General features: G+C 31.7%; 1 protein-coding gene across 4 annotated transcripts in view; it reads right to left on the minus strand.

Moving 5' to 3' along the window:
- Positions 1-12,953, minus strand: part of LOC107457429 (uncharacterized) — a 67,240-nt gene that overhangs the window by 25,129 nt on the left and 29,158 nt on the right. For all 4 annotated transcript variants that reach the window (XM_043052287.2, XM_043052290.2, XM_043052286.2 and 1 more), the window contains exon 2: positions 8,265-8,467. In XM_043052287.2, coding sequence (XP_042908221.1) covers positions 8,265-8,467 — 203 coding nt within the window. The remainder of the gene's footprint in view (positions 1-8,264; positions 8,468-12,953) is intronic.

The raw sequence follows: 12,953 nt of genomic DNA on the forward strand, positions 1-12,953 counted from the left end.
GTTTGTCTGCTGCAACTACCAGAGAATAGACATTTACATTTTAAATTTAAAATTTAGAAATGTGTGTGTAAATATTTTCGTTCAAAATGAATGATTTCAAAAAGTTAAATCGGAAAATTTCTTCGAGAAAATTTCTGATACACACATGCTAAATTATTTTCACAAATTAACAAAAAAAATGAAATAGAAAAGAGCAACATACACGATTATTTTTGTATTTGAATAAATATTTTCTTGGATGCAAAACCTGAGAAATAAATTTTTTTGCACCGTTGGTATGATAAATTTCACAGAAACGACGAAATTAGGTTTTTATTAACGAGAAAAGTATTTTAAACCCATATAGATATTTTACGAAAATTGTCCGCAAAATAATGACAACTAATATATTTTAGTCGGCGGCCGCCTGTTGAAAACCACTGTTATACAAATAAATTTTTTTAACGAGAGGAATATATGGTGTCACACTTTTAACACATTCTTCATAGACGTTCCGTGTGCAGTTAGCAGCGATGTAAGAAGCACCTTTTTGAAAAAAAAGTACTTAAATTAGATTCGATGCCTTTATAAATTCTTACGCGTAACTCCAATCTATTTTTCTGTAATTTAATTAGCACATGTTTATTTTTTGTAGTAAACGTGAGCACGAAGTCTAACTGAAAAGCAGTTATTTCAAAGGTTTATAAGAATATAACATACAAATTAATTTTTTTAAGAGAAGGATATATGGTGTCAGACTTTTCACTCATCCCCCATAGACGTTAAGTGTGCAATTAGCAGCGATGTCAGAAGCACTTTTTTGAAGAAAAAAAGTACCAAGAAAATAGAGGCGATACCTTTATAAATTATTGCGAGTAACAATCTATTTTCCTATAATTCAATTAGCATATGTATGTTTTTTGTAGTAAACGTCAGCAGGAAATTTTATTGAAAAGCATTTATTTAAAAGGCTTATTGTAAAACATAACAAATTAAATTTTTTAACGAGGGGGGAAAATACAGTGTTAAATTTGTAATCCATTTTCGATTTTAACCCATTCTTCATTGACAATTGCGCTATGTAAAAAGTAGTTTCAAATTTGCTCTTAAGCTATGGTGATTATTCATAATCTGTTTTTCATTTTAATTTTAAAAATATCGCGAATGCATAACTTCAGATTCAAACTTAACTACTTATATAAATGATACACTTTGATGAAGATGAAAGTCATTGAGAAAATTTAGAAAAATTAAACAATTAAAATTATCAGTCTATACTCTTTTTAAAATAGGTAGTACATGGAGAGTAAGGCCGCAGAAACCTTCCACGGTCAGTCTGACGGCAAGGTTACTCTAACCCATAATCCGTCAACCTCTGAAGATATTTCACGTCAGCACTGTGGTCGGTTTGAGCCGGGAGCGGAATTCGTATAGATCAGCCATCGCTGGTATTTGAACCCGGTCACCTCATAGGAAGGTGTACTCTCTTTCCCTTGAGCAACCATGGTTCCTTTAATTAATATTAATTCACGATCAGACTATTATTCGGGCATGTATTGTTTAGACTAACATGCCCAGAAAAAAACTTTTGTGTTTACTTCTGTGTTTTTTGTTTGTTTGAAACTTCTGTATTTTTTGCCAGAAGTAAACATTTTACATGCCACATGTAAAACTTTTGAAATTTTTCGTGCCTTGATTTTACGGGTTTGATATTTTTAAAAATTTGGACCTTTTTTTTAATTAAAATATGAAGATTTTAAATACGATGCGAAAAATGAAGATATTGATTGATCGAAAAAATACTTTTTATGATTGGGTAGCTGGGGCATTTTTTACCTAAAAGAAAAACAATAAAAATAATTAGGCTTCCTTCCTAAGTGGATAAAGAGGGATATCTCCCCTTAAAAATTTAAGCCTAAGTGCGATGCGAGAAAAAAAGTTATCTTCCTTTTGTTGTTGGCTTGTTGAAGTTGTTTATTTCAAATTTTTCAAACCAAAAACAAATGTTAAAATTCTGAATATTTTTTCAAACAAAAAATTATTTTGTTACTTTTTCAATGTCTTAGAATACGGCTTATCGTGGGTTTCAAACTAAGTAGTTTTCTGAAAAATATTACATTTAAAAACAGTGTCAAGAATAAACCTTATGCAAAGGAATTTATTTGAAAGCCTCATTCAGCCTCGGTTTTTGTGTAATCTGAAGCATAATTTTTCCAAAAGAAAGCACATGACAAATGAATTTAAAATTAATGAAGCTTCAAATTAAAAATCGAGCATAAACATTCTACTAATTAAAAATGAAGTCTCTTACAATGGATTCGTTACAATAATGTAAATTTAAAAGCTTTTAAAGAAAGACTCGAGTTACTATTAATGAGCTGTCCAACCCTAACTTAAAACCGTGCTTTGAATATTAATAAGGAAGTAATGTCATTGAATTTGAAAGTTTGCTTTTAAGAAGGGATAGTTCTATTTATAATTTTTTTTTCTAAAAATTTTTAACTGCTTTCTTTACCATATTTTTGAAAAAATGAACCATAAAAAATTGCCATGCTTTTGTGTAATTAAAGATTAGGAGCTTTAACGAAACATAATAAATATATTTCAGTTGCATGTAATTTTATATACTAGTTTGGTTCATTAATCTATGTATCAACTTAACTTTTATCGTATGCGTAAATAATGATTATTTCTGTTCCATTTTCACTTCAGCGTTTACTGTTACCGTAAGACTTAGCACTTTTTCTGTTTGGTAATCGGAACTTATTTAACCCCTTGGGGACGAGTGATTCAGATAAGCATTCGTACAAAATCAGAATCAAGTTGTAATTAAATAATAATCTGTAACTTAAATGTAGTCGTTGCTAATTTGACAGACTTACTTTGCTTTAACTTTAGTTATTGTTAGTTTTATCATATATACTCGTATATAATCAACGTTAATTCAAAGTATAACTAAATAGTTTTATTTTGAACAAAGTAATGGTGAATTAAATAAATCAAACAATTATAACTCCGCGCACAAATAAACTGCTTAAGAAATACTTTGATTATCAGTTTAATCTTTTTACCCTGGTAGATACGGTTTTATGCTGGCACGCATTTGTGACAGTCGGCGCGAAAGGGTTAATCTATGTATCAACTTCACTTGCTTCTATCATATGGGTATATAAATTATTCTTTTCTGTTCCATTTTCGCTTCAACGCTTACTGTTACCGTAAGCCTTAGCACTCTTTCTTTTGAAATCCGATATTAATTAAAAATGAAAAATTAATATAACAATAAATCTGGTAAAAATAAGAGAAAGTGGTAACATATATATGTCTAAAAATTTGATTAATTTATGAATATGATTGGTTTGTCTTATTTACTTGTCAACCACCATAGATTTAATTCTCAAATGTATATAATAGATTTCTCTCAATTACTTTTAAGTTTTGGGGCATCCCTGACGGAGCGGTGTCGCCCGCAAAACACTTTGTTAAGCGTGGATATATTTTTCGTGATGCTCTTCTCTGTGTTGTGCTATCTGTCTTTCTACTTGACAAAGGTTTATAAGCCTTAATTGAGCACACAAGACTACAAATGTATGTTGTACCAATAAAAAAAACAATACTTTTAAGTAGAGGGCCGGGATAGCCTGGTCGGTAGGGCGCTGGGCCCATATCCAAGAGGTCGTGGGTTCGATCCTCGCCGGCCGAAGACTCCCCGTGTAGTAAATGGTGACTGATGCACGTTAAATCTGTCGAGTCTCAAAGTCCTCCATGTTCCCACAACAAATCAATACCTCTGGGGGTACTGATCCAGGAGTTTCCTTGTCTTCTGGATTGGTTCAAAATTGCAAGGCTACGGAGTTGAACGTAAGTAGTCGTAAACCCATGAAATTGGGTCGGCTGTTCAACGACGGTTATAAAATAAAATAAAATACTTTTAAGTAGAATTTGGGTTCATGCGCACAACTGGTTCACTTTTTTAGCAGTATGCGCAGACATGCCCCAGATGAACATTTAAAAGGCCAATTTAATTTATTTTTATCACATAGCAAACCAAACTAAAAGTAAAGTTGTAAAATGTGCGAGACTATCATTTTAACCTGAAATAAAAAGCTGTAGCAAACCACGCATCAAAGCAGTTTGAAGTTTTCCGATTTTCGCAACCTCTTCAATTTAGATAAAATTCATCTATCACGTATCAAACTTCTATAGAAGATGAAATTCATCTATAAGGTATCAGACTTCTATAGAAGGTAAAATTCATCCTTAACACTAGGTTTACGGCTGTTTCTTATATACCTATCTCTACGAACACACGTCAATTTGACGCATGAAAGAATACATATTATTGTGATTCTTGATTTAATAAATTCAATTGAGTAGATTTTTATCCACCACTATTTCTAAATAATTCATAGGCTTATATAATTCACCAATTCAGATTTGCAAAATTTAATTAACTGTTATTCACTATTTTTTAAAATTATTTTAGCGTGTCCGGAGCAGTTGGCATCTCTGCTCTTAGAAACCAATGTAATTGTATACTATAAGAAAAAAATGAAGATATGAGGTACATATTTATGAAATATTCTAGTACTTTATGTTTGAATACTCGAACTAAGCAACTGAAACCTTCAAAATCAGACATCAATTGCCATTCTGCGTTTGTTCTTTCTATTATTGATTATCGACAACAGTTGTTTATCGCTTGTTTTATTTGAGATAACGATATCGGATAACGAATCGAAGTATTGTCGGTCCATTCCTATTTATTATTGATGTGATAATTGCTTGTTTACTCAAAATTTTGTCTAATTTATGATCGCGTCAAATTGACGCATATCCGTAGAGATAGGTATACCACATAGAGAATTTCAATATTTCCACGCTTTTGAAGAAAATAGCCTTCAATATATATTTACTTCGATCAATGGTTAAAAGTCATTACAAGAGAAAAAATAAAAATTCAAACGGATTTTATAGTTTTCGTTACAAAACTCGAAATGCGTTAAAGTGACCCGTCCCGTAAACCTAGTGTTAAGGTATCATCAGACTTCTATGGAAGATAAAATTTATCTATCTAGCCCCAGTATTTTGTTGAAGCTGGGTATATGGGCGGCAAAGCGGTCCTTACATATATATCCCTGTCATCATGAAATATTAGTAAGCAGTGTGGTTGCTTTTATTTTATTTCAAGCACTTTGCTTGAATAAAATTTTAAAAAAATCGGTAGAGAGCCACAAAATAAATTTTGTAGATTTTCGGTTAATTTTGCCAAATTTTTAAAGGGCACAACACGCCCTGACAGTAGCAAATCGTTGTATCACATAAGTCTCAGAAATGGCCGGGATAGCCTGGTCGGTAGGGAGCTGGGCCCATGTTCGAGAATTCGTGGGTTCGAACCCCGCCGGCCGAAGACTCCCCGTGTAGTAAAGTGACTGATGCACGTTAAATGTGTCGAGTCGCCAAAGTCTTCCATGTTCCCATAACAAATCAATACCTCTGGGGATGCTGGATTGGCGATCGATCGTTCTCTGATTCAGGTCAAAATTACGATTTGTGATGAATGAATGGATGTATAAACGGGTGCGACGTATGGAGTTGCAGAAGACGAATTCTTGGTCATAGATGGCGCCACTGAAAAACAAGAAACTCACACTCTGCCTTAAATTTTCTCGGCTTCACCAAGCAAGCTTGCCCGTGGGCAAGTGGTCTCAGAAATAATTAAAAGTATAGCGAGTATAAAACCTCTCAAAATTATTTATTAGCTATTTGGAGCAAGTTAACATCTCTTCCTAAAACCGAAGTGGTGCATTATATAAGCCTTTAAGTTACTTAAAAGTAGTGGTAGGTAAAAAGCTTATGAATCGAATTTACTAAACCAGGAAACATACATTAAAACACTACAACTCGAAAATATTTATCGGCTGTCCGGAGCAAGTTGGCATCTCTGGATTCTTTGAATTTTATAAAAAAATATTTCTGTGAAAGGAACCTTAGACCCTTCAGAGACCACTTAAAAGTAGATTCACGTATATTTCCAAATATATGCTGGTTGATAGGTATTAGCTAAAACAATGTTTTTCCATACAACTTTTTTTTTAAAAATTTTCCGGTTGTGGCCACTCTATATAAGCAAGTTAATGTAAACTTTCAATACATTACACACTAACTCCCAAGGGCTTTAAGACACAAGGATGTAGCTTACACAAATATATAAGTTTGGTTAGAATAAAATCACAAATTTTTTTTAAGAGCTGAATTTTCAAATATTTTACATGCTTTGAGATTGAATAAATAATGTTTAAATTGTATGCATGAAACAATTAGCGAAAATAGTTTAGTTTGTCCGAAAATTCCGTTAAACCAGACAGCAATTTATGACTACCTAACGCAAAGATGCCAATTTGCTCCGGACAGCGGATAATCATTTTCGAGTGGTAGTCTTTTAATATATGATCCTTGGTTTAGTAAATTCGATTTAAAGGATTTTTTCTCACCATTACTTTTTAATAATTCAAAGGCTTATGTGATATGCCAGTTTTACCAATACCTCCTATATCAGAAAGCCTCCACATGGTTTCTTATAAGTAGTCTGCGCAGATTATTTAAAAAGTGAGCAACTTTTGCGCCTGATCCCAAATTCTGTTTTAAAAGCACTTGAGAGAAATTTATCATATATGTTTGAGAATTGAATCTGCAGCATACCTGCCAATTCTTCCGGATTTTCCAGAAGATTTTTTTTTCATATTTAAAGTGGTAGCAAAACTTATGTTATTCCAATTAACTTTTAGAATTATAATGATAATTATAAATGAGTTTGACCACCACTACATAAAAATAATTACAATAAATATATAAAAGCATAATAATCCTTGATCAAGCGAATTTCAACGGAATAAAAATATAAATATATTTTTGAGNAGTCAGATTGTTTTTTCGTTTATTGTTTTACAACCACTCTGAAAATCCATTCTCGGAAAAAGTGAAAGTTGGCAGGTATGCTGTAGTGGTTACCAAGTAAATAAGACAAACCAATTATATTCATTAATTAAACAAATTTTCAGACATATATTTGCTACCACTTTCTAATTTTTAATAGATTTCATATTAAATGGTTCCTTCTTAAATTGGTTTACCTTCATAGTGGTCTGATTGGACTACCTACAAAAAACCGTGTGGAGGCTTTCAGTTATAAGAGGCGTTGGTTAATAACAGTTGGCGAATTTAACCGAATATCTGCAAAATTTAGTTTGCAGTTCTCTACCGTATTTTAAAGCATATTATTAAAACATGTAGGCATCTCTGCTAATGTAACCATTTATTTTGGAATAATATAAGAATGTATTTCCTATTTCAAATATCATAATATTAATTCTTCAAAAAATTAAGTGGTCACTGAATCTTATTTAACAGTAATTTAAAGGAGCAGGGGTGATTGCTGTTTCCTTTCTGGCATTATCGAGTCATACTGAATGCATAGTTGCAATCTTTTCCGGTTTTTCCGGTAGATTTTATTTTCATATTTAGAGTGGTAGCAAAACTCATGTATTCTATTCAACTTTTCGAGTTATAATAATAATGATTATAAATGAGTTTCACCACACGCCATAATAATTAAAAAAGCGGTATTAATTACAAAATAAATTTTGCAAATACTTTATTATTTTTTGCTTGCTTTTAAAAAGGTATAGCATGACTAAAGTACTAAAAAAGTGGTGATTTATATAAGCCTACGATTTATTTAGAAATAGTGGTGGATAAAAATCTACTAAATTGAATCTATTAAACCAAGAATCACAATTGATAAACTACCACTTTAAAATATATATTTGTTGTCCGGAGCAAGTTGGCATCTCTGTAATAGTGATAGTTTGACGATTAGGAATTCCAACTTGGGTAAAACATAAATGCAGTTTTGAGCACGATCGCTTTTCGGAAATTGTTTGACTACCACTTTGAAAATCCATTCTCGGAAAATTGACACGGACGTAAAGATTTAAAATTAAATAGCAGAACTCCAACTATTTGAGGCTGTCGCGAATTATCCTTTTTTTAGTGGTAGTGAACTAAAGCATATATTTTGAAACAAACAATATGACACAATATACATATCTGTTCAAATTACTTGAGTTTAGTAGTTTACACAGTTCTTTTAATTCTAATTTATTAAAATATAAATACTAGCTACCAGTGGGCAAAATATTTTCTAAAACAACGGAGAATCCGTAGTAGTCGGAGTCTCAGAGATAGTGAGATTTAAACAGCGAACTAAATAATGTCTGTCTTACTCTGGATAATTGCGCACACCTTTGCAGACGGTCCGACCTGTTTCAGGACAATACTGTGGTCCAGGAACAAACTTGTGCTTTGACTGGGGTTTCGGAAACGTGTAGTCTGTGTAATAATAACTGCTGCTTGTGTAAGCTCTCCATCTTGGTGGACTACACACAATGAGAGGAATACATAACAGAACAGCAACTATCTGGCCAACCTATGAACAACAAAAAAAAAGGAATTTATGTAATTGGTCGTACAGAATTGTTAGTATAATCATTCAAATTCGTTTATTGTTTATTGGTACAATATACATTTGCAGACTTGTGTGCTCACTTAAAACCTTTGTCAAGTAGAAGGACGGATAGCACAATACAGAGAAAAATAGCACTAAGAGACATCCAGGGAAACAGCGGGTTTCGAACCTTCTACCGCTTCACTCAGCTTTTGGCGGGTGATATCGCTCGACCTGAAAGGGCCTTACTAGTTGTAAGTAGAAAGGCAATCTCAAATGTAAGGCATCATTTTTTTGTAAATAACAAAAATGTTTCTATATAGACCAGTTTTCGCGTCAAAAAACTTAGTGAATGCGGAAATAATTAGAAAAAAACTGAAAATTGCTCTAAATATTGCGGTTGTAGGCCAGAAGTTTCCCTGTCCCTCAAGATGATGTCCTTAATCTGAAAAAATCCTCCGTTTTTTTTTGGGGGGGGGAGGGAGGGCTGATATAACCTTGGGGAACGCTTCGAAGATACTAAGAAGAAAGTTTCTCAAAACGAAATGAAATAGAGCAGCTCTGGTAAAATCAGAGATTTCAGAATTTTTGGTAATTTTGATAATATTTGAAAAGCCTCATGGCGAAAGAACTGGACCAAAGTGGCGTTGCATATGATATATAAATCATAAATAAATCTACATAAATCATTTATGTGTAGTGTTGTTGAAAATAAGTTGAAATGAATAAAGAATAATACAATAAAACATTAACTTTGCTTCGAGTAGAATAAATTTTCACAAAAAGAGTTGAACGTTGTCACTATTGCATTCACTCTTTAAGAAATCATGAGACAAAATGGATAAACAATTTTTTTTTATTCCGGATAATGCGTTTAAAATAAAAATAGATAAGTAGTTAACCTTCGAGTAAATCTAAATGATTTTAAGTAAATTTAAAATATATAAAATATTACTTCAAATAAATATTTAACAGTAACATTTTTTTCATACTCATGCTTTAAAAAAGATAGCGTATTGTTTCTCGCTCGCTTCTGATATATTTAAGAAATATTTATTAGTGTTGAAGAGAAGTTATTTAAGCAAAGATATTAAACTAAAGAAAAATATGACTACTTAATTGTTGCAACAACTGAGAAACCTTTCAGTATAAAATAACTGTAACGTTTAAATAACTTAACAGTAACGTTTTAAATGATTTATGAGCTCTCAAAACGTGTCGACGTTTTCGACTGAGATAATTCTTGAAACAAAGATGTTTTTTTTATTATGAAGTAACATATTACGCAGCCAAATTTCTTACAATAATCAATTTTCTATGCTTTTAGTAAAAATTTATTTTAGTGGCAGCAGAGTTAATGTTTTAAGGCGTGGGTCCCCAACCCTATGCAAGAGGGCACCATAGCGCCTGTTTATCGGTCTTGGTGCACCTGCTGCTCGTGCCCAACGATAAAATATTTTAGTTTTCCATTTTCCCAATAAATTCTATGAAAAATTTATGCTATGCAAATACATACTGAAGTACGCTGGCTCAGTAAAGGCAAAGTACCTGATAGATTTCTACATTTAATTGAAGAAATAAAAAATTATCTTGATGCCAAAAATCAAACATTTCTAGAACTAAGAGATCCTTTTTGGCTAGCAGATTTGTCTTTCATAACGGACATAATGGAAATACTAATTAATTTAAACTTGGAGCTGCAGGGAAAGGACAAAGACATAGCAAATATGATGGAGGTTATAAACTCGTTTCAGAGCTAAGCTTGTTTTCTGGATATCACATTTGAAAATGAAGTCTCTTGTGCATTTTCCAAACTTGAAAAAAATGATAAGTGACAGTGAAATTGACTTATCAACATTTGTCATCAACTTCCAATTGCTTAAAGATTGAAAAGCACAATTTAACATCATCGAGCATTTGATAACCTTTTCTGTTAATCCTTTTACCAACCAAATAAACGTAACCGTAATAGCAACATACAATTCAGAATTTCTTCAAGAAAGGCGAGAAGTGGAGATAGAAATTGTGGATCTTCGGAATAACATTATCCTCAAAACTATTATATCAGATGAGAAATTCTGGAATCTAGTTGAAGGAATAAATTCCATTCTTAAAAAGAGCAGCGCATTAAAAAAGTAGTTTCTTGGTTCCACATACTTGTGCGAATCATTGTTTTTGACTATGAATATCATAAAATCAAAATATAGATCCCGACTTACAGATGAACACCTTCACGATTGCTTGAGAACAGGAATTTTATCATATTCTCCCAATTATGAAGCGCTGGCCAGCGAAATGCCATGCCAAAGACCACATTGACTGTACTTTAAAAATAATTTTTGTACTTCGTATTTTTAAAATCAATTTAGTAATAATTTATTTTACCCAAGAATACTAATACTAATTATATTCATATGTTAAATTAATTTTTTTTAATTAAAATTTTCTGCATTATATGTAGTGTGTATTATTACCTATGTCTATCAACTATAAATTTATCTTGAAAAAATAAATGGTGCCCGCCATTTGACCGATATTCTGGTATTTGCTCTTAGGTACAAAAAGGTTGGGGACCCCTGTTTTAAGGTATTTTCTATTTTCTTTCTTAGTCATTAAACTTTTTTTTATCCATCACTGCTTATAAATTACTTAAAAGTTTTAAAAGTTCATATACAACGCCACATTTTCCAAAAATTCTGAAAGCTATAGTTTTAAAATGCTACCACTCTATAAAAAATTTCGTAAGAAACATAGTTGTTGACAAGTATAAGAAATCTTTCTGAAAACATTAAATCTACCACTTTTTTATATAAAAAAGAAAATTAATTAAATTTTTTCATAAACTCACCCAATTATGCCAAAGAACAATAAAATAGTTAAATCAATGCCAGTAATATGCTGGTAAGAGTGAAACTAAATTAAGATTATACCAAGGTTATTGGTGTTGCACTAGCGTCTAGCAAATGAACTAAAAGTTAATGCTGTAACAAAGAAGCGCCTTCCCTTAGTTCAGGCTTACAGGTAGTAGAGATGGGCAAAACTGCTACTTTTCAGTCACTGTTACTTCTGCTACTGGGATCCAAAAGTAACAGTGACAAATAGCAGTGACTGTTATTATTTCGATANTCTCAAAATTATGTGACAAAGCGAAGAACTTGACTCGTGAGGTGACGCTGTTATGCTCCATTCCTGTCTAGCATTCTACTAAATCTAGCATTAAATAATAGCACTCCTCTTTACAGTTTTATTTTTAAATATGAAAAAAGTGATGCAAATATTAAGAAATATTTCGCTAAATCAAGATAAAGTACGGTTAAATTATCAAAAATTAGGTTAGTTTCAATTCTATGTTGTCTGTGTTGGTAAAAGGAAGAAAAATCCAACTTTCCTATTCCTTCGAAAATTACACGAGCTACATTATCTTAGGGGGGAAAAGACTAGTTATTTTGATTTTTTTAGGATTGACGTTACAAAAAATGTGTAAATTGCATTGTTTTACTAGACTACATTATCTGCAATTTGAGAATAACTCAAAGCTTGTAGCTGTAATACTTCTTGAGATAGAGCTCTTTCAATTTTCTTATTTTTTTCGAAAAATATTAAAGTTTCTTAGTTTCTGGAACTTACTACTTTCAGAACTACGTAAATTACTACCACGATAAATTTAATCACTTTAATGATCGAGTTGCAACAAATAACTGACTGAATATAGACTGAAATACAATGGTGAGAAGAGAATTTTAAAATACGTTACAATTTATGCATACATAACATGTACTTAATATACATAACATACAATTTAATTTGATATTGCATTTTCATCCAGTTATATTTCTTTGCTTTTACTCCTTCACAATGCAGCTGATAATCAATCTTTATATTTTGTGATTGACCTTTTCGCTCTTCATTCAAAATAATTGACATTATATTTTTGCAAAGATTGTTTGTTTCAAAATATAGAACAGTGTAGGCCTGCTTTTCTGTATCCGCATACATTCCTGCAACTCTTTTTTTTCCTCTGGGGGTACTGATCCAGGAGTTTCCTTGTCTTCTAGATTCTAAATTACAATACAGAGTTAAACATTAGTGGTCTTAAACCCTAAATTGGGTTGACTGTCCAATGACGGTTATAAAAAAAATAATAGTGAATAGGGTAAACCAACCAGTGAAGGAACATTTCATATATATTGATTAAAAATAAGAATTTGAAAGTTTTTCTTTACATTGATTGGTAACTTACTGCCAAACAATAGGAAGTCATCAAGCAATGTTTTGGATTACCTGGTCAAATAGACTTCTCTGAAAAAATTTTTGAATTTGTTATTATCTCTGCAACACCTTGTTTCTTTGAAAAAATTATAAGGTGAGTGTTTGTATTTATATGTTTGAAGTGGAATTAATTGCATGTAATAGTTTTATTTTTCTCACTGTGAAAAAGAGAATTCAAAATATAGTTATTGAAGTTACG

This window comes from Parasteatoda tepidariorum, chromosome 9, assembly GCF_043381705.1.
Source record: "Parasteatoda tepidariorum isolate YZ-2023 chromosome 9, CAS_Ptep_4.0, whole genome shotgun sequence".
In the NCBI taxonomy this organism is placed as follows: Eukaryota; Metazoa; Arthropoda; class Arachnida; order Araneae; family Theridiidae; genus Parasteatoda; species Parasteatoda tepidariorum.